We start from the raw sequence: 22,383 nt of genomic DNA, 5'->3' as shown, positions 1-22,383 counted from the left end.
TTTGCATAAATTTATCTTTGTGTCGAGGAGATGAAAGTGCTCTTAATTAACCATTTGGCAATTGGGAAGCTTGGTGCTATTTGTTATCAATGGCAATAGGCTTCTAACGGGGTTGGAGAAGGAAGAAAACTCCTGTTTGTTTTGACCAGAAGTCTCCTTCAGTCCAGTGTGACTCAAAGCACAGAAAGGTTAACAGACCATCCAGAGGCAGCACTAACAGGCCATGTTAAGTTCAAAAGGGCAGGGGAAGGAACTGGGGGCAGCCTGGAGGGTCTGTTGTGCTGGCTTCAGAGGTCGGTGCTCCGGCAGGAAGGGCAGAGCTCCATGAAGCAGGAGGCTGTGTCCGAAAAAATGATCCCATTGTCATGCACTGGGTTCTGATCTTCGTTTTCAATCCTTTTTCCTCAAGCACATAAAGAAGCCAGACTATGTGACGACAGGCATTGTACCCGACTGGGGAGACAGCATAGAAGTTAAGAATGAAGATCAGATTCAAGGGCTTCGTCAGGCTTGTCAGCTGGCCCGCCATGTCCTCCTCCTGGCCGGGAAGAGTTTAAAGGTGGCGTCTCACCAAGCCTCGGAAGACTTACATAAGGGGCAACAAACCCTGCTCCCCTTTTTTCCCTTTCCCTTTAACTCTTCTTTTGTACACATCTCATTTGTTAAAATTAAGTAAAGCCTTGGGATAGGGGAAAGGGATCGTATTATTTCTGTGTTTATTCAAGAGATAATTGAAAATACAAATTTGATGTTAAGTAGCAGAATTCTGGAGATACTTGGAGCACAATCGGCCTATCCAAGTTGATCCATGGCAGATGGCTTTGACTTTTCCCCTCTTACTCCTGCCTGTAGTTTCTGCTTTTATTCCCCACATTATTTCCGTGTGCCTGAAGAGTTGCTTTGCCTCATCCTTTGTCTCTTATTTTCTTACATTGGCTCTGCAAAGAAAGACAGACCACATACACTAAGCTATAGGTAATTCAGCAATGTAATTGTGTACAACTATCTTACTACAAGATTTAGGTCTTTTGGAATAATCTGAAACTGAATCTGAATCCTGCTATGTAAGGATCATAAAAGAAAATACTGTAGTTTCCAAAAGGTGGGCAGAATTTAGGAAGTGAGACTCAAAGATGAAACACTTAGTGTATCATTTGTGTAATAGACTTGTGATAGCAACACAACTAACCATAATGTGAATATAAAATAACATAAAGAAAACTCTTGAAGAAATACTTTTTAATAAAAGATTTTGTTTTAGAATTTGCTCATGATTTATGAATTTGTGGAGATAGTCCTCCTGTGCCCACAAAACTTGATTTCAGTTTTCTTCTAGTTTGGGAGCAATTGGATACCTTCTAGTAAGGGAAAAATATTTTTTTAAAACACATTGATTTGTTTAGGCATGAAAGAAATCAAGATTAGTGAACCTGAATCTCTACAAAATGTATCAGACTTAGTTTTTTAAATGATGATCCGTAACCTCCATGCCATTATGGCGAAACCCATGTAATGTTTCGCTGAGATAAAAAGGTGTGGTTTGACCTACTTTTCAAGCTTTGTCATCTAAATTGAAGATCCTTTTGAGAATTTATATGCTTTGGTTAGCCCAGGGCACTAACCATTGAAGAAGAGGAAGGAATTGCCTCAGAACATATTTTTTAAACCTTCAGGCTAAAACGGAGTCTTGTCATTTAATGACTCACAAGTGATTGAAAGGATCTTAGATTTTAAAATGTCCATTTCCTAATAGTCCATAACACCATCATATACCCAAACAGTTGTCAGAAAGGCACAATAGGATTTTAAGGTTAATCATAATTAATTAAAATGTTGTACCACAAGTTTATCACAGTAAATTTATACAGCCTCATCTGGAAGTGCTATAGCTATAGGCATAGTCAATAAATACAGGAAGTATCTTCAACTGTCGCTCCACAATTTCTTTATTTAATATTCTAGGTTGACATGACAACTGAAGAGATAGATGCTCTTGTTCATCAGGAAATCATCAGTCATGATGCCTATCCCTCACCTCTAGGCTATGGAGGTTTTCCAAAATCTGTTTGTACCTCTGTAAACAACGTGCTTTGTCATGGTATTCCTGACAGGTATCCATTGCTTAATAACATATTGTTCCTTTGGAAACTAAAACATGAAACTAAGATCTATAACATATGTTGAAAGACACTATAGTTTAATTGAAACCTACCTGCAAACTTTTGAAGCTGATTATGGTAGAGCAACAATTTTGAAGTATTTTGCTTCTAAATGGACATAATACCACCATTTAATGTTTGTTAAAGCAATATGTAATACAAAAAAAGTGGCTGCGCATTAAGTATTTCTTTTACCATCTTAGATTTTTAACCATCTACTATTGCTTTGGCTCTTTGTAAAATTAAGGTAACTATTAAGTAAATTTGTTGAGAATAAGTAGATTTTTTACCAGTGGCAATACATGCTCATTTAGGTATTTCTAGTAAAAATTGATGTGACTAACATAAATTAAAGATTAAATATAGTTATTCCATTCATTCCTTCTCCACTCAGAATTATCACCGCAACTCATTAGGCTTGTGATAGTGGTCATTAGATATTTATTTTTATATTCCTTTTATTGGGATCTGTCTGTCACCATTTTTTTTCCTGTTTATGTTTCAGTCGACCTCTTCAGGATGGAGATATTATCAACATTGATGTCACGGTGAGTAAATCATATAAAAAAATAGTCTTTGATCAACTTCAGAATTGCCGGTAGCAACAAGAAGAAGAGTGGATTGAAAATGTGAACTGCACCGATGGAAGTGCTGTTTACTTCTAGACCCAGACACAAGCAGCTGGTTTCCTTTTTTGTCTTTAACTCTGTGTTTATTCCAAGTAAACCCAGGCCTGACTTGAATTTAGGGCTGGAATCAGATGCACTGAGATCAATGTTGGCCTAAGTGAAATGTCAACCCAATCCTGCTATGTGTCATGTTTTTGAGAAGGTGTAATTGTTATTGATCCACTGTGTAGTTAATGCAGAGCCCACAGCACTGGGCAGCTGCTGAAGCTAGATATGTATGAGATGAGCTAACGCGAAGAAAGCCAGCATTTTTCCTTCACTCTGCCAAGATTGATCTTCCTCTTCCTGCTGATTTTGAGTGGGGCCTGTCATTATCTTACTCTGTCATTAGGCGCTACATTGGCCTGTGTGTGTCAGTCTATTTGGACAGCAACTCTTTTGCTAGCAGTGTTCCTTAGATTTATTAAAATCCCTGAAGGTAACGTTGTATTCCATTTCTGGTATAGAGAGCCTTGAACTCAAAGCGTACAAGCAGAGTGCTTTTCTCTCTGAACTTCAGTTTTCACCAAATGGTTAACAGCCTTCCTTTTAAATAACAGCCCCAAGTAATTTAACACAGGAACTTCAAACTGTACAAGCTCTAACCTTTTCTAATTTCCCTAGCCTTCCACTATTCTCAGACTTGGGTTATTTGTGCTTTGGCAGTTCGTTTTACTAAAAAAATTTGTAATAGTACCTTTGGATTATGGAGATGGTAAATAAATTCTATACATCTGATGATTAATAAATACATTTTAAATAAATAAATATAAATTAAACATCTGATGAGAACTAGTTGAGATAGCATTCAAGGAGTACAGTTTCTATTAATGAGGAAATATTCTTAATAATAGTGATTTCATCTCCAGACCATGAACCTTAGGTGGGAGTGGGAATGCGGTGGAGATTGGCATCCAGTAGTTTAGTTCAGTCCAATATTTAGTTGTTTAAATTAATTCAGCTTTTTTTCTTCATATCAGTGTGTCTTAGGATATAGCCAAATATTCTTTTATTGCTGATGCTCTTTCCTATATCATTTTGTCCTACTTAGAATACTTGAACATTTGTTCTACATATATTGTTGCTATCTTTCCAACTCAGAATATGTAGAAGGAAGTATTTTATGAAGTGTACCTGAAATGAAGTATTTTTCATGATGCACTTTTCTTTTGGATTGTACCTGATTTGGGGGCTCTTCATTTATTATCTCATCTAATCACCCCCTAATAAAATATTGCTTCTTTGAATGAAATCAGCATACTCTTCCTTCCTGCTTCCAATATGTCCAAAGAGAATAGTCCATGCCTTTTCTAAGTTTCCTGAAGACCTTCAATAAACAATTCCATTTTTAACATTAAAATGGTCAAAGTGAAATATTTTCAAGCGTCTAGAAATGTGAAGGGACCAAGAAAACATACAGGTCAGTATCTTAAATTATATTTCTTATGAAATATTTTATTAAGTGAAAGACTCCATTATTAGATCCTATACTTTTATCAGAAAATACTCATTGCATTTTGTAATTGTTTACATTAGTATATATCACAAGAAAATAACTTCTTTCCCCCTTGAAAGTTAAATGTTTAAAAAAAGATAACGTGATACCCATATTAATTGCTCAATAAATATTTGTTAAATAAATGAAGTATAAAACAAGAATAGTTTGTGGGTAAAAACAGTAATTATAGATAACTGCCACAGACTTTCAAAAGTATTATTTCATATATATTGAATCTTTCAAGTAGTCATTTTACAGGCTAGCAAAAAGTAATATGAAAAGGCAAATAAACATTTTTTAAAATACATTTTTACTTAAATAGCAACTATACAAACATTCAGAGTTACAATTTTGTTTTAATAATTACTCTTTATTAGTAAATGTTATATACTTGTGTATCAAATCAAAACTTGTACTCTCTTGGATTACAAATGGGAATAAATATATAAAACATTGTTTTATTGCAAGGTAATTAAGGTAATTTGATGTAGTAGCGAAAACACTTGATTAGAAGCCAATAATCCATCATATTAACCTGGTTCTACCTCTGTATTCTGCCACTAACCTTAGACAAGTTACTTGTCTGTGCCTCAGTTTCCTGACTTTTAAAGTGAGGATAAAATAAAGACTTCTCCTGCCTCCCTCACAGAGGATACAAGAGTATATTTTTTAAGCAGAAGAGTATACATATTAATTTGGTATTAAAGCAGAAAGCTCAGATAAATCTCTTTTTTATTACAGTTTTGCATTCTATTTGATGAGAAAGAGAAATGTGAAAAATAATTACATAGGACAAGTTTATGCAAAATAGCAAATTCCATGCTATATCAAAGGATCAATATTCAACCAGTCTCCTCTGACTTCTATAGTTATTACAGTGTTTGGTAATTATTGATTTTTATAATGAATCTGGTGTCTTTCAAGATCCTACAGGGCCTTCTGAGTCATTGAAGACAGATAAAATGCTATTTTCTGTAATTTTATTCTTAAGCCTGTTTTGTTACATTCTGATTCTTTAAAAATCCATGTATAGTGTTTTCTGTTAACATTCTGCTATCTGGAACATTTGATTAAGATTCCACTTCCAGACAGGATTCTTCTATAACATTTTTCATTCCGATATTGAGCCACTTCAGTTCTTGGAACTGAATTCTCCTTCTGTCTGTTATAACACCAACATGTCTATCTTATTTCTTTTTGCCATTATCTATCACTTCCAAGTGTGGGACTGGTAAATAAAAGATAAGTATCTTTATGACACTGAAGAAACTTTTCACTGTGTTAAATACTTCTGGATTCTCTAAACCTATTGTAGTAATTGTGGGTCAGTGTCTTTGGTCACTATTTCTGCATACATAATTTTGTCTCAGAAATAAAATGAGGACTCAAAATGTTAAAGAACATTGCTAATCCTAATGCTGAAATAGCCATACTAGTCACAAATTTATTTTAAAATCTTGCAATATCATTGCGTGTCTTCCTCTTCGTAATTTCTATAAGGCTATTTCTTCTTTTTTTGTAGGTAAACTTGACAGTAATTCTGGAAGGGTGAAACACATGAATCTACTAAATACATAAATGAATGCAATGTAGACTTTAGGAGAGTAGATTTTTAAACAAGGACATATTTTTAAATTTCTGCCTGTGTTTAGGTTTACTACAATGGCTACCATGGAGACACCTCTGAAACATTTTTGGTGGGCAATGTGGATGAATGTGGTAAAAAGTTAGTGGAGGTTGCCAGGAGGTGTAGAGACGAAGCAATTGCTGCTTGCAGAGCGGGGGCTCCCTTCTCTGTAATTGGAAACACAATCAGGTAAGCCTTACACTGACAAGTAAAGGGAGGGTTGGCAAATGGTACAAAGGTTATTGGTGGCTTGGTATAAAGTTGATGACATGTTTTACTATTCAGAACCATCATTTACCATTCAGAACCATCATTTCAGTCTGATATCAGTATGTGAACTGCCAGGCTGCTGTGTTGTTCCCTGAGTTTAAAAAAAAAAAAATTTTTTTTAAGTGAATTATATCAGGTCAGCAAAGAAACTTATAGAACCGGCAAGCAATATTTATGTGACCGCTTTACTTTTAGCTTGACATGTTGGTCTGTAGTGTTCCTATATTCAAAATCACACCAAACGTGGAAGGAGTAACTAAGAAGGGGTAAGTATCCCAACTCTTGGACAGTGAGACAGGAGAAAAGCTAGATTTTATAAAGGCATGAAGTGAAACATATTCCTGTGATAGAAAGATGAAAAGCATTATTAGCTCAAGCAAGCCTTACCTTTCAAACTGGTGGATTAACAAACAGCCTGAAAAGGTGATCTTTTTTTTTTTTGGTCTGGTTCATTTTTCCTATAAACCATTGTTTACTTTCCACACAGGCTTCTATGCTTGCTTTTTGAGAGTGTGTGTATTTTCCGAATTCAAGACTTTTCTTTGTAATCCGTTACCTACTTTAGATCTCTTTTTCTTCCCCATAACTGTTTTGAAGTAGACATACAGAATATGTGTTTTCATTTAACAGTAACATATTTTGTTAAAGATGATCACATCAGTACCTTTTAAAGTACTGTTCTCATTAATATGAACCATTGAATACTTCCCATTTGTCTGAAGGATGGAAGGCTTAGTCACCTTGAAAAGATGCTGCCTTTTTTCTTTGTAAGCCTTCAAACACTTTAAGAAAAAAGGCAGTAAAATATAAGTTAAATGCATTTATGGCTTTAAAAATATTGTAACAGTGATTCAGTGTCTGAATCAAACTTTAGTAAAATCTCTTTGGGTTATATGCGAGAAGCTTTTATTGAAGACTTTGAACAAAATTGTGTTTTTGACAGTTTTAAATTATAGGCTAACTAGCCTGGGAAAAAAGGATAGTGTCTCTCTGTTCTTTCATAGGAAATGTTGAATCAGACCCCTACTGAGAAAAGAAATTTAATGCATATCTCACTATCTTACTGTCCATGAATATAATAGAAATGAATTCAAAATGCAGTTTTATTTTTGCAAATGGGATGAGTCGATAGATGTACCTCATATTTTTGAACACCTAGGGTTCAACAAATTTACTGGTGGTGCTCTTGCATTTTAACAAAATTTATTCTTCAGTAGAAGGGGGCAGAGAACACTAGATTCTTATTCAAGCATTCTATCGAGCTCTGCATTCATGGCTGTGTCTAAAGGGCATGTCAGCCTTTGATTCTCTCTGAGAGGTAATTATCCTTTTCCTGTCACGGAACAACAAATGATAGCTAACTACAGAGGCACATTTGCAGTAGTCACATTCATCAACTGCAGAAAAAAAAATTCAATTTAATTGTGCAACACAGCTGCACATGGGCTTTTGAGCATTTCTGTTGTTCTCCCTGTCTCGCTATTCCTCCCTCCAGATCTATTTTTTAAACTTTTTTTCTGGTTATTTTTTCCCCTTTTTTGTCTCTTCTTCCATTTTTACTCTCTGTACTTTCTTGTTAAAGTAATTTTCCTTTGTGGCTCTCATTCTTTTTTCCCCATTGAAGGCTATGAATGTAGAAAATTATCACAATTACTCATATAATTGAGCCTCTTTGTAGCAAGTGCAACTCCAGTAGCCTTTCTCCATCATGAAAATGGTTTCATTATAGGGTTTTTCATATTCTCTGACACCATCTACACAGAGGAACAGGCGTGCAGATGAGATGTACTAGGAACAGGCTAGATCAGTAAGGTCACAGTAGGAATAATTAGCTCTGCTATGGAAAGAGCATCTAGGCCTTTTACTGCTACATAAATGTACTGTCCGTGGCTTTTAGTCACAAAAAAACTTACTAACAAATGGAGCTCCCGCCTACTACTTTGAAAAAAAGATTTGTATCAACACTACAATTTTCCATCATTAAGACTAATAACACAGAGCCTAGTATACATCAAGGGGAATAAAAAGAAAAATCTCACATTCAAGTGGCGGCTGGGTGCTGACCTTTGTTCCCTTTTTTTGTGTACGACTTAACTCTTTACAAAAAAGAGCCACACGCCACACCAACATGCAGGTGAACTCCAGCTAGTACTAGCAAAGCATAGCATTCAGTCGGAAAATCTGATAAATCCCCGTGCAGGATAATGCATTTCATTACATATTCACTACATTAATTCTAGCTACATAAAAAAAAGAAGAAGAAGAAGAGTAAAATTGAAAGTGACATTGGATTTTAGCTATCTGGATACAAAGGTCAGTTTTCGCAGAGGATGAATTTGCATGTACAAGCTCCTTTGAAAACCAGATCAGTCCCGAGGACTGCACTTACGAAACTATGTGAAAAATAACAGACAATGAACTTTTTCCTTTACCCTAATGCATTTCATTATTTAGATGGTCTACGTCTGCCACTGAGGAGGAAACTGGCCCCACTTCTAACAAATGTTTGTTCTGATGTGTTAAGGCAATGTTTCTGGACATCTATTATTTCGCCTTTTCTCATTCAGGCAAAATCTCAAGGGAGTAAATAAACAAACAGTCTCCACCTTTAAGCCAAAAATACTCGGAATCATTACAGACCGAAAGTTGACAAACATCTTTCAACTCAGCCTCGTTTATTTTAAGATACTCACCATCTTTTGCATAGCCTCCCTCTACTGATACACCATGAAAAGCACATTCAAGCATCTTTCAGTAGTATTATGTCACCAAAAACCTGGTGATCTTTATAGGAAATTTTGAAATTTTCTGAAACCTAAAGGATAGGATGGTATCTCTGAAGAAGTATTGGCTAAAAGACTTTAATGAAAAGAGTTCTCTGTGTGCCCTTCTGCCTCGTGAGGGATAGCTAGTGATCTTTAGGTTACAGTGTTATTATACTCACTGGACTTGCATTTGCTTTAAAATATTTCTAAATTTGTATTTTTGTAATTACCTCTAGATGATATGAGCTGTACATATGAAGATATTGTGAATGTGTAGATTCATGCATCACAAATATGTGACAGCTCAATCAAAAATAATTTAAACTTATACTTGTAAATGTCATGATGAAAGGATCAATGAATGGTTTTTAATGTTTAATTCATAAGTATATGTTTTGATATTAATTTAGAAGAATATAAAGCAGATTTTTAAAAATCTCTTTCTATTAGATTATGCACATTTAAACAATAAGTGGCTCAGGCAAAATAAGTCATTTTAATGTCATCTGTGATGGATTTTTCTTGACAGCTACTGTAAATTACAATTACACTGCTTCTCTCTGCACATGAAAGTAAGCATTGCAATAAATTATCTTTTATTTCCATCCATCATGTCTGCTTTTCAGAAACAGAAAACCTCAAATAAAAGTTCAGCACTATTGTAAGAAAAATACAGTAATTTGTGATCCAGTTTGAAACAAAAAAATGTACCACTCTTTTAGAAAACAGTTGTTGGCTTTCAAAAATATTACTAATTGTACTTAAACATTCCTTGTCATTAAAGGGAATCCTTGAATTTGTGCATTCCTGCATTCAAAACTACTGCTTAAAATAAAAATCTGGAAAGAGTAAAGTAAAATTCCATAACTTAGAAAGTCAGGTGCCATTTGAGATCTTTTAATTAGAGATGTGACCATTTGGAAATCAGTGCTGTTTATAGAGTTCATGAGAAAATGGTAATAAAACAATTTTCATGTGCATTTTTATTTCTTTAGAAGAGTATGTACTTAAATATAATACTCCTCTGCCCTCTTGGGGAATGTATTTTTAGTCATAAAATGTAGTTTAAGTGTATCAAGGATTTTAATTTATCTAGACAAAACTTCAATTGAGGAAAACTATCTCATGAAAGGGAATTAAATTAAGAAAATGATCACAAGATGAAATTCCTTTAGAGAGATTTTTCTTTCAACTCTAAACCGTACCTGTAATAATACAGTATAATTTTCAGGTGAGTTCATAAACTACTTTTATACATCTCCTTCCTCCTCTCCCCTCCTCTCCTCCCCAAATATTCCATCTGAAGGGCTTCACATCATAGATGTACTCAGGCTCAGGTGAGTGGCTGTCTTAGAAAGTTTTTAATTAGAGAAAATCAGAACAGAAGAGCTAATACCAGGAGCGCTCTTTTGGTAGATTTTAACAAAAAGAAGGCAGATTTCATCTGTGAAATGTCCAAGGCAGGAAGACCCTCATGCTCAGAAACGGGTCATGACCCTCGATGGCTGGTGTTGGGGAGCAGTTGTGTACTTCTTGGGCACCCCTGCCCACCCAACAGCTTCCATTTCCCCCAACACACCAGTCACGAGAAGCACGTGTGCTCCACTTTCCCATGCCACAGCTAGGGATCCTAGCCACTTGATTCCATGTTAGAGTGGAATTTGCTACTACAAATTGCTTGGATTACCTCCACAAAGTTAGATTTAAACCCTAGAATCAGGTACATAATCTTGTGCTTCCCTTATATTCCAAAATAGAAGAACAGTATATAGTAGAATAGTAGAAGGGGTACGCTTTTCAACAGTAATTAGAAATATTCATGAGATTTTCTTCCATTCAGTCCCAGGAAGTATGCGTTAAAAAGCGAACTACCAATCCAAAAGGAGAATACCCTAAAAAGCAGACAGGCGTGTTTACTTAGTTCGTGAGAATCAAGCACTGAGATGGGTGCTCAACCAAGGAACTGAGGGAAATTTGTCCTGTTCTTTTCCTCTTCCCACACAGCTGTGAAATCCTCTGACCTTTGCATCCATGGCACATACATTCTATGATCCTCCTAATACCAGAAGTTCCAGCAGGATCCAGGCAGTAAATTGTTGTAGAATGCACTCAGATATCTTTAGCCACCTAGTAATTGCACAGCTTCTTTTATGAAGAGGAATGAGAGGCATGGGGGAGGGGGGAGGGACCCCAGGTGTTTTTTCAGAGTGGGCTTTCTTCCTCTCCTCTCATCGGAAATTAAAATGAAGATTGCCATTGTAACACACATTTATGACGTAGCTGTGATGCCTGCCAATCAGTTAGAGCCTTAAAACAAAAACAACAACAAAAAACTAGTTTGGTTTTTTTAAGAAAAGAAAATAGAACAGTTTATAATGAATCTTCTTAGAATTATTGAGGTTTGTTGGGACATAGATAACATAATTTACAGGTTTAGATAGAACCCATTCTTGTAAAAAAAAAATACTAGATCAGTTTATCTTACTAAATAATCTCTCTTCCACCCTCTATCCACTCTCCATCCTGAGTTTCTATTCAGAAATTGTGTGGTACAAATAGGAACATCTTGGAAAAGTTGTAATACCTCCTGTCCAAAGTGAAAAGACACACAGAAATAAGTATAACCATAAAGAACAACTTAAGAGATAAAAGCATTCAGTTACCATTCCTCTCTACACACGCATAGCTCACCTATTTCTGCACTGTTACATGGAAATTAAATCTGAATGAGAGGCTGCCCACCTGCTATTTATAGTGACATCCTGGCCTAAGTGAAGACATTTTACAGGTCCGGAGATTAAGGTTAAAAATGTATACAGAAAAGTATATTGACAGGAATGCTCATATAGATGCTGGCTAAACGCCTTTGAGTTCATGTTAAACTAAACCAAAGGGCTGTTGGAACCTCTAGTTTGGGATCTAAGAACTTTGGTTTTGTTAAGAATTTAAACAGTGGGCCTGTAAATCCCAGTCCATTATTATGGTTAGGGTTAAGGCACTTTGCCCTTCATTCACATGAAAATATAGATTGTTCATGATATGTATGTTCTTGTCTTTCTGGTGCTCCCAGAAATGAACATGTTCACCTGATGGCAAAAACGACTTCTTAACCTTGTAGGTGAAGATTTTAGGGTTGGATTGTAAGATTTCACTTATATGGGATAGACGGAACCCAAAAGATTTGCATGTAGAAGTAACTAATGAAGCATTAAGAATTAAGAATCACAATACTAGCTTCACTTAAGCATCGTAGCGATTAAAAAGCATTTTTTATGAATTTTGTTAATGGTGTAAGTCTTTAGTAGAAATCCCAAATAATCACAAAGTTTTGGAGTGTTTCAAGAATACTGACAAAGTAGATGTGACCTTTTGTGTGAGTGTGTCTGTTTGTAAAATGTTTAATGTTCTGAATTATAGAAGTAGGAAGTCACATTTCAGATTGTAATTTTTTTGTCTGGTTCCCAAACCAGTGGTAATTTGCACAGCCTTTTTGTGAAACTCCATACAAATCAGGCAGATTTTTATGACCTGCATTACCTGTATAGGTATCTTGGTTATATTGAGCTATATATGTGTGCTTGCACACTCATCATCTAAAAGTGGCCTTGTTTGAATGCTGTACTAAAGTAAATGAAGCAGGGCTCCCTGGTGGCGCAGTGGTTGAGAGTCTGCCTGCCGATGCAGGGGACACGGGTTCATGTCCCGGTCCGGGAGGATCCCACATGCCGCGGAGCGGCTGGGCCCGTGAGCCATGGCCGCTGAGCCTGTGCGTCCGGAGCCTGTGCTCCACAGCAGGAGAGGCCACAGCGGTGAGAGGCCCGCATACTGCAAAAAGAAAATAATAATAATAATAAAGTAAATGAAGCAAATTACTGTATTAGATACACACCTTTTTTTTCTTCATTATCCAGAGGGAGTTGTTACAAGCTATGACAAAAATTTAAAAATTTTCCAGAATAATGAAAACAAGTTGTTACTATCCTAAATATAACTTAGTTTTTTCTTTTTCAGAGAATATTTTGAAGTGACTTTGTCTTATCTGTGTATGCACTTAAAATGATCCAATTTAATTAAGTATTTTGTTTGGTTACTTTTAAAGCCAGATAACTCATCAGAATGGTTTGCAAGTCTGTCCACATTTTGTGGGACATGGGATAGGATCTTACTTTCATGGACATCCAGAAATTTGGCATCATGGTAAGAAAGTTAGTTTGGGAGCTGCTTATCGAATGTAATCAGGATAAAGCAGTTTTGCTCCTGAATCCCTTGCTGCAATTTTTAATCCACAATGTCATCCTTTCCTATGAGTGTGTGGGTGGGAATGGGGGGGTCCTACCTAATCGTAACCAGCACATTACTATGTTATTGAATTAGAGCCCAGCCGTTTCAGTCCCAAAATAAGGTTTGTTTTGCTTTTTGTCTCCTGAAGGGTGATGGCTGGAAGGCACGAGGGATATTTGTCTAGAAAAAGTTACTGAAAACAAAACACCACAGCATCAATGTCCCAGCAGCATACACATATGACTGTTTTCTGTTTTTCTTTTTCTGCCCCCTTCTCAAACCGCTGACTGTTGTGGTTAAACTTCATTACATCCTACACAGCGTTGACAGCTGATGTATTTAGCAGCGTGTACTCTTAGTGATTTCTAGATTATACCCACCCTGTGTTCTTTCCCCAGAATCTCCTGTTTTTCCCTGCCTGGATGTGTACCCTACAGTGAGAAAGCAAGGGTGGGCCAGAAAGGGTGGGGTATTTGGGTTAGGGTAGGAAGCAGTTCTATGGAGTGCCCCCAAGGGGGGTGCATACCTGGACAGGGACCAAAGGAAAGTTGGCCCTAGAGCCTTGACCTGTGTGCTTGCGGTGGGAGCAGCCCCTGGAGGAACTACTGGCTGGAATCCATCCCCTGGAAGATCCCTAGAGACTCAGCAAGTCAGAACTCCCTTTGGGCCAAAGAGCTCCACCAGAGGCAGCTCATAAGAGGCCCAGGCTGGAGTGCAGAAAGGGCCTCTCAGGCATGTGCCTACCCAGCGCCAACACCTGGAAATATTTCAAGTCACCCCTGTTCTTGCTTTCTACCAACCTGCCTTCCCTTTGACTCAGTTCCCAAGATGTCTTACTCTTTGGGTTGGAGGTGTGGAGGGCAAGGTCCAGGACCCAGTGCAGCCAGGAGACCTCAGAGCAAGTGGCCAGGGGACAGTGGAGAGGGGGTGCCCAACAGGTGTCTCAAGCACCCAGGCTGATTTTGCTTAGCCTTGGTGCACCCTTCCTAGGGACCCTGACCCCAAGCTCAGAAAATGCAAAGACTGAGGCCTAGGAGCCCTGTGCTTATTAACCCATGGGTGGTAGCTACCGCCCAGGATTCTAGAAACCTCCACCCTTTCTTCCTAGAAGAAAAAATAAATAAGATAACCATGTTTTTTGAGTAGCCTAACCCCTCTAATTCCATTTCTCTCTGTCCTCTCCATTTCCCATTCCTGCTCCCCACACCCATTGTTTTCTGTTTCTGTTTTACAGCGAATGACAGCGATCTACGCATGGAGGAGGGCATGGCATTCACCGTAGGTCAGTGCTGAGCTCCTCTTCAGAGAGCAGTGGATCCCTCGCGGAAGCAGCGGCGCTGGCCTAGGCCAGGCAGTCCAGTTGAAGGGCTAATAAAGCCAATCAGCATAATTAAATAATTCAGATGCATAGTAAATCTGATTAAATAATATCCTCGAGCCCCATCTTCCTCAATCAGATACTTACCAACACATTTAGGAGACGGCAGCCGTCCAACCTTTTAATTCTGTTACCAGTGTAATGTGGTATTTGGGTTTTTTGTGTTGTTTTGTGGGGTGTTTTTGTTTTTGTTTTTCATTAACACCCAGTAACTAGAGGCATTTATGTCCCTTGCTCCCTGTCGGCTAGTGACATACTCTCTGGTAACCCATTCCTGGCTGATCATGTGAGTGGTGTCACCACCAAATTCCAATCACCTAAGACCCTGAAGGCATCATATTTCTGACTGTGGGGCTTAATGGAGAAGCAATTAGAGTGAAATAAGAAAATTGTTATTTGCTGATTAATGAACATTTTGAGCATGTTTTAAAAATTCAAATATTTTTAAAAACTGACTGGTATTCATGAGAGGGACTGGTGTTTGGGTGGTTATTATCCACAGGGTCCTAATTAAGGCTTGATTAAAATGCCCTTTTTTCCTCTAAAAAGAATTACGAACTAGGCAACTTCATAACATTTTTGAATGCCATAGCGTTTCCTCTTCCTACTGTTTGGTTTGTAGCATACTATGTAAGCAACATCAATTATCAGCGCTTGCGAGATGACAACATGAGCCCGTGGGGGGAAGCACTTGGAGGGAGGGGGGAGAACCTTTTTATTCTCTTTTTTGATAATCAGCCGAAACAATGTTTAACAAGAATCTGATTAGATCACTGCAGTAAATATTTTCCCTCTTACAGAGCCAATTATAACCGAGGGATCCCCTGAATTTAAAGTGCTGGAGGATGCATGGACTGTGGTCTCCTTGGACAATCAAAGGTGTTTGCTTTCTGCCCGGTTTGTTTTAAATTGTATAGAAAGGGAAGGTTCGTCCGACGACGAGGGCGAGCTGCTACTCCCCGCCCCGCAGGCGCTTGAGCGCTTGCTGATCGCTGCCTTGTGTGTTTCAGGTCGGCCCAGTTCGAGCACACAGTTCTCATCACGTCGGGGGGCGCGCAGATCCTGACCAAACTGCCCCACGAGGCCTGAGGATCCACCCAAAGGTCGCAGAGACCCGGCGCCTTTTTTCTGAAATTGCTGAAATCCAGCTGGAGAACTTTGAGAAGAAACAGGCTAACGGCAGGTCTCACAGTAACCTACCTAGCACCTAGTAGCGCCTTGGGAAAACGCGGTGGGGATTGGTGGCCGTTGAGAGCTCAGATCCGAGGCCCCGATGTGGCCGTGCGGCTTCGTAAAGACGGGTCCTGGCGCCGGGCTCTGCTTCCCAACGCGGGAAACGCATCTGGAAGGGAGCGGGGACGCCCTCATTTGGAAGACGAGGGATTCCTAGAAATTCATAGCTTTCTCTTTCCCTTGTCTTGACTGCCCGAATAAAAAGCTTTCACCTCCTAAAACCGCTGTGTCTTGTGCTCTTTCGTCTCTGAAGGTTACTAGGGTAAGAGGGTAGGTGGTTAATTTTTGAGTCTCTGAACTTTTAACACGCGCGCGCAGAAAGAAGAGCCCGAGCCTAGCTGTTAGGAATTTTTTTTTAAGTCTCTTTCTTCCCCCCTTTTGGACCCCCCCCCCCCCACTGGCCAGCCCTGAGGGAGCTCGCGGGGCCAGCTGCCCCCAGCCCTTCCGGTTCTTTCCCCTTCATAGCTGCTTCGCGATGAAAAGATTAGCCCGCCAGTGGAGGAGTTAGCTACAAATATTTCCTTGCCACTGGACCCTGGGCCTGGCCCTTCTGCAGGGGTTATCACTCCCCAAACTTGACTTTCCTGGTCCCGTGCGGCTCCTCTTCCCTGGCCTTCAACCCGCACCGCGCGCCCATCCCAAAGGTTAAATTTGAGAGACCCTCCCTCCGACACACGAAGGCAAGCTAGACCGTTTGTCGCCCTAGGAATTGGAGCATCGGTCCCACCCGCCCAGATGTGGGCGGTGTCTGGCGGGTCTCCTACCTAAATTGATCTCTTCCAATACTGGCCCTCTTCAGACCCGCGCTAATGCGCTGGAGACCCAGAGCATCCCTGCAAGAGGAGTCACGGGAACTTTTGACGGCAAGGGCCTAGTTAGTCGGGATTGGAGCTGGCGAGTTTAACCCTGATTCAGCCTGCCAGCAGCTCCACCTGCTTCAGAAGCAGGAAATCCAAGAGTCCACATTCTGCGTCCCCCAAGGCTCATTACCGCCCTCAGTACCCTGCCTTTCTTAGCGCTCGCTCCTCAGGACCTCGTCACACCTGGGCTCAGAGGTGGAAAGGGCTGGGCTTCTAACAAGCCATGTAGAAAGTCGTTTCACCCCGTCATGGTTTTAGGGTGTCCCACCCGTCAGTGCTTGTGCTAACTCTTGTTTCTTCTGAAGCGGGTTTTACAAAGCTGCTATCCACTAAACAGAGATTGGGCTCAGCTCCAGACCAGCAAGGAGATGTGGACACCTGTAATTGCCATGACAGGTGGCCTATGTGATAGGACTGGAGAGCCAGCTCGTCTATGTGACATTCAGAGTGTGGGAAAAGTTATAGGAAACTGAGGCCCACGAGCGTGCTTGGAAAAGTGGCTAGTTCAAGCTTTTCCCTGAACTCGGTTCTCATGGGCATCTGCCAACCCTTCCAGCTCCCTTTCTCTGCGTCCAGGGATGTAGAATTTGGACAGAGGGGATTCCGATTCTAGTGGACCTGAGAGCTGGAAAAGATGAGGGAGGGGTTGAAGATTTACAAGACCCACAGGAAAACTTTAGGGTGCCGGGGAGTTGGCCAAGAAAAGGCCTAGAGACTGAGGCTGCTGCCCCAGAACAACCCGAATTTTCTAGAGAGGAACAAGGCCCAGATAGCCTTGGGAGAGTTTTGCCAGAGAATGACTTCACTTCTCTCCTAGATTAGTCAGATTGCAGCGATTAGCCAGTATCTTATCTACGGATCAGTTTACCCGGAGATTCCCCAAGAATAATTTCATTAGGACCACAGAATTTTACGAGCCACTGGGATAGCACGCTGCTTGTGCAGTAATTTTCCCGAGGTGGAGGTATTTATGGGACAGGTTTATAATCCCACTTATTAAGGTGACTAACCTCAAGTTTAAATATGATACGTATATATGTATATATACTAGTACCAGCCAATCGTCAGCAGCTCCGTAGGAAACAAACTTGAATTAGAATGAACTCCGTTTAACATGCTTTGAAGTTGAAATTTGGAAGCAGATTTTAAAATATCTTGTCCACGTCCCCACCCCCAATCCCGCCAACTCAATTGGCCCCAAACCTCACCCTGGGTTGCAGGGATTCCAGCCATGCATGACTACTGCTAACACCACAAGGTGCCCGGTCCTGTGGTGTCGCCTACAGGTCCTACTCGGAATCCGGGGCTCTCAGGATAATTGAGAGAGTTTTGTTGCCTCTCTGAGTTGGGACAGGCGAAGATCTAAGCAAGCCGGTGTTTCAGAACAGGTGTCGCCTTAGCGGTGAGGGTTGGGAGGGATCCACCCTGGGCTCTTAGAATAGAGATAAGATCACACATGGAGAAGCTAGTCGAGGCTGGGCGTCTCAGCACCCGAGGGCCCCGGCTCAGCCACCCCTCCCCGAACCTGCTTCTCTGGGGCTAAGAAATAATTCCGGAGTGTAGGCACTCCCTCGCCCAGATACAATTCATTTTTAAAATAACCCAGGCTCTGAAACCATTTCCCGTGCGGGGCTTTTGTTCCCTGGAGCCAGCCCTGTCCCCTGCGCTGCGGAAGACTTGGATTTCCCCCCCACCAGAAGTGAACGGCAAAGAGCCCTATAGACCGTCGCGACCTGTGGCCGCCTTTCTCCCTTTTCCCCACCCTGCAGTTCTCTGGAATAAACTGGCCCAGGGCAGACCAGCCGTCGGGTTTCCTCACGCCTTGCCCTGAGCAGCCGGAATCGCCAGCCTTGCTTCCCTCCGTCCCAATCCCTGCCCCGCGCCAGCCGCGGCGATCACTTACGTGGGCAGGGCCCATGAGGCGCGCGGGAGACCAGGGGCCCGGGTGGCATCAGCTGCGGTGCAGGGCGCACCGCACTCCGCACCCCAAAACAGGCGCTAGGAGAGAGAAGTTAAAACCACAAGTGCAACACGGAAAACAAGAGGAGTGGAACGGCTCCGGGAGTTGTCTGGTGGCGGAGTCATTAGCTGGTTGTTGCTACAAAGCCTCACCGTGTGCTTCGGCGATTAAGTGGGGAGGGGGGGAAGATAAAAGAAAAAAGAAAAAGAAAGAAAGAAGGAAAAATCTTTTAAAACGTTGGCAAACCCGTTATTGGTTTGGAGGATTGGTTGTTTCGTTTTGCTTGGCTTTTATTTTTTGCTCCAACCACACTGCCTGAAATATCTCTGCCCCCCAATATCTTACCCTTAAACCAAAGGAGAGGAACTCCCCCGGGCAGCAGCTGCTGCTACAGAAGTTAAAAGAGAGAAGCCCCTTCCACTAATATCTGTAACGACAGCACCGATGTAATTTGTTTTGAATGTTCATTTTTATTGGTGTTCCCTCTGCCAAAATGTGCTTGATTACAGAGGTTTGTCCTGTGATCACTACGCACTCTACAAAGGGGAAGGTGCCTCGGCGAAGGTTCAGCTCAGGCCAGATCAAACCCTGGGCTGTTTAAGGCTGAAAGGCTGCATGTTGCTATTAGTGTTAAATATATGGCTAATTATGCATATGAAAATTAAACATCAGTGTTATGCTAATGGGGCGCCTTCAGCTGCGGATCCGAGCACTTGAGACTACCATTTAATCAAATGAATCAGTAACTAATACATCTGCACGTGTGAACTTTCACAAGATCATTTCCCTGTTCCCGTCACACCGCTAAATTATGAAAGAAATAATTATCAACACTTTCTAATTACCTAACAAAGTAATTTGGGATTCACCGTGCGGCTGGCGGGATAGGGAACCAACAGCCCCTTGGCAGCCTGCGTGGTGCGCGCCACGCCTCATGGGGGTGGCTGTGTGGCGGTGGCGGCGGGGGCTTATGTGCACTTTTCTGTACCTAGCGCCCCAGCAGATAGAAGGCGCCGCGGCAGCTTTTGCCTCCACCAGCTCTACCCCAGGCCCAGTGGCGCCCGCTTTGACCCCTGGAGATGAGGAGGATCCTGGGTGACAATGAGAGACGTGTTCACACACAGACAAGCGAGCCTACCACTGGCCTGGTTTTGCTGCGGGTTTTGGTATCCTCCAGGACTCCTACACCCCGGGTACTCTCGCCAGACCCCAGGAGGCCGGAAAATGACCACCTGGCGTCCGCGGCTCAAGCAGAACTGAGCCCGCCAGCTCCTAGGCTCCACTCCGTGCCGCGCCCTAGGGGCGAGTGAGCCGGGGCGCTCGGCGCAGAGGGAATGGACGGGGGCGGGGGGGAGGAGGAGGAAGGTTGGGAGGGAAACAGGAGGTGGGTGTTGGGGGGAGGGGGCGGTGCGGTCGCCTTTCCTGGGAGGAGAAGCGCGGGTTCCTGACTCTCCGCGCGCACTGTTTTAATCAGACCGGTGTAGCCTCGAACTGGAGTGGCCAGCTTGGCCTGGAGCAATGCGAGCGGGCCCTAGGGAGCGGCGGCGGCGCGGCGGCCGAGTGAGTGAGTGCGGCCGGAGGGCCCCAAACCCGCCCCCAGGGATGTGGCAGAGCGGACCCAGGACAGGGAGGCGCCGCCGGGAGAGTGCTGCGCTAGGCACGAGACTCTCGGGAGGACAGCGCTCTGTTGACCGCCTCCGGCGCCCCCATTGCGCGACTCCGCGTACGGGAGGCCGCGGCCGGGCTCCAGAGCCGCCCTAGCTCTGCACCGGACCGGCTGGCGATTGCTAGGAGAAACTGCCCTGGTCCCCGGTGTTGGGGGTGGGCGGAGGGTGGGGACAGTAGGAGGGGGTGGGCGGCGGCGCCGAACCACTGGTTGATTTCTGGGAAGTAAGGCGCGCCGGGGAGGCGGGAGGCTGATGAGCCGCGGGCCGCGGAGGTCCCGGCGCGTACGCCGCAGCCCATTGTGCGCCCCACGCTGCTTGCTCTGTTGCAGAGGAGCCCCGGCCGAGAGGTGTGGATGCGTCTCTCCCGAGGCCGGGCCGCCTCGCCCGCTCTAGTCCAGCGGAGCCGGAGCGCCTCGGACCAATCCCCGGTGATTATGCAAGACAGCGGACCAATCAGCTCCGCCAGCTCATGAATATTTATGACCTTGGCTGAGTCAAAGCTTTGAAGCGAGTTTGGGGAGCTCGGCAGCATCATGCTTAGACTTTTCAAAGAGACAAACTCCATTTTCTTATGAATGGAAAGTGAAAACCCCTGTTACGCTTAAATTGGGTTCCTTCCTGTCCTGAGAAACACAGAGACCCCCAAAAGGGAAGCAGAGGAGAGAGAGACCCACACCCAGACCCCGCGAGAAGAGATGACCATGACCACCATGCCAGAGAGTCTCAACAGCCCCGTGTCGGGCAAGGCGGTGTTTATGGAGTTTGGGCCACCCAACCAGCAAATGTCTCCTTCTCCCATGTCCCACGGGCACTACTCCATGCACTGTTTACACTCGGCGGGCCATTCGCAGCCCGACGGCGCCTACAGCTCGGCCTCGTCCTTCTCCCGACCGCTGGGCTACCCTTACGTCAACTCGGTCAGCAGCCACGCGTCCAGCCCCTACATCAGTTCGGTGCAGTCCTACCCGGGCAGCGCCAGCCTCGCCCAGAGCCGCCTGGAGGACCCAGGTACGTGCGCCTGCCAGGGAGAGGAAGAGGTGCGAAGGGAGGGAGGGGGGGGAAGAGAGAGGAGGAGGAGGAGAGACAGAGAAAGGAGGGAGAGGAGTGGAGGAGAGAGACATGGGATGGGGGTGGGGAGGGCGCCGGAGCAGTGAAAGGTTTTGGGTATCAGTAAATGAATCCCTGTCATAGCAAAGAAATTTTAAAAATATATATCCACGCAACTTGCAACTATCCAGCAAAGGATAAATCCGAGAGCGTCCCCTGGCACTGGCTGGGCCTCTGGGTGGCTCCGTGAGCCGAGCACACAATGCCTTGGTGGAAAACAGAAACCCACATGTGCACTTATTAGTCTCGGTAATTATTTGTTGTGTAGCGCTGTAAACAATGTATGCAATTAAGGGTAATTAAACCTCAACTACCGCCTGTAAAAATAGCAAACTTTCCCTGCAAAGGCAGGAGCTGCGCGCCTGGGAACTGCCCCAGTCCGCTTGCAGCGGCCGGGGTCGGGCCCTTTGGACTTGGCGGGACCCTTCCCTGGCTTTCTGAGTTTCTTGAGCGTTCTCATTCCTGGTCCTGCCTCTGCCACCCCTCTGCGGTCACTTGCTCTGGGCTCCCCGCACTAAAGGCAGTCCCTCGCCTTAACTACGGCCCCCACTTCTGCTGTCCCTCCAGGGGCTGACTCCGAGAAGAGCACGGTGGTGGAAGGCGGTGAAGTGCGCTTCAATGGCAAGGGGAAAAAGATCCGCAAACCCAGGACGATTTATTCCAGTTTGCAGTTGCAGGCTTTGAACCGCAGGTTCCAGCAAACTCAGTACCTAGCTCTGCCCGAGAGGGCGGAGCTCGCGGCCTCCTTGGGACTCACGCAGACGCAGGTACCTCGGCGCTGCCCCACTGTGGCGCCACGCAGGCTTCCCGCGGCCAACCTGCACCCGCAGCTTCATTTCTTGCTCTCTGGGCGTCAGGGGTCGGTGTGTGTGTGTGTGTGTGTGTGTGTGTGTGTGTGTGTGTGTGTGTG

At 43.1% G+C, this 22,383-nt stretch overlaps 2 protein-coding genes across 7 annotated transcripts in view; both read left to right on the top strand.

Annotated features, from left to right (window-relative positions):
* Positions 1 to 16,100, top strand: part of METAP1D (methionyl aminopeptidase type 1D, mitochondrial) — an 80,038-nt gene extending 63,938 nt beyond the window's left edge. For 3 of the 5 annotated variants that reach the window (XM_027128232.1, XM_027128249.1, XM_027128258.1), the window contains exons 3-10: positions 410 to 559; positions 1,963 to 2,111; positions 2,665 to 2,707; positions 5,978 to 6,141; positions 13,087 to 13,184; positions 14,503 to 14,550; positions 15,447 to 15,525; positions 15,657 to 16,100. In XM_027128232.1, coding sequence (XP_026984033.1) covers positions 410 to 559; positions 1,963 to 2,111; positions 2,665 to 2,707; positions 5,978 to 6,141; positions 13,087 to 13,184; positions 14,503 to 14,550; positions 15,447 to 15,525; positions 15,657 to 15,735 — 810 coding nt within the window. In that variant the 3' untranslated portion in view covers positions 15,736 to 16,100. Of the gene's footprint in view, positions 1 to 409; positions 976 to 1,962; positions 2,112 to 2,664; positions 2,708 to 5,977; positions 6,142 to 13,086; positions 13,185 to 14,502; positions 14,551 to 15,446; positions 15,526 to 15,656 lie in introns of those variants that run through there. The other 2 variants (XM_027128262.1, XM_027128239.1) reach the window with 2 other exon arrangements.
* Positions 16,101 to 20,863: 4,763 nt separating this feature from the next.
* The window catches only part of DLX1 (distal-less homeobox 1), a 3,834-nt gene continuing 2,314 nt past the window's right edge, over positions 20,864 to 22,383 (top strand). The window contains exons 1-2 of one of the 2 annotated variants that reach the window (XM_027115106.1): positions 20,864 to 21,374; positions 22,041 to 22,240. In XM_027115106.1, the coding sequence (XP_026970907.1) occupies positions 21,062 to 21,374; positions 22,041 to 22,240 (513 nt within the window). In that variant the 5' untranslated portion in view covers positions 20,864 to 21,061. The remainder of the gene's footprint in view (positions 21,375 to 22,040; positions 22,241 to 22,383) is intronic. The other variant, XM_027115114.1, reaches the window with a different exon arrangement.

This window comes from Aethalodelphis obliquidens, unplaced genomic scaffold (assembly GCF_003676395.1).
Source record: "Aethalodelphis obliquidens isolate GAN/ISIS:26980383/991018 unplaced genomic scaffold, ASM367639v1 scaffold2, whole genome shotgun sequence".
In the NCBI taxonomy this organism is placed as follows: domain Eukaryota; kingdom Metazoa; phylum Chordata; class Mammalia; order Artiodactyla; family Delphinidae; genus Aethalodelphis; species Aethalodelphis obliquidens.
This window is presented reverse-complemented; position numbering and strand designations above follow the sequence as displayed.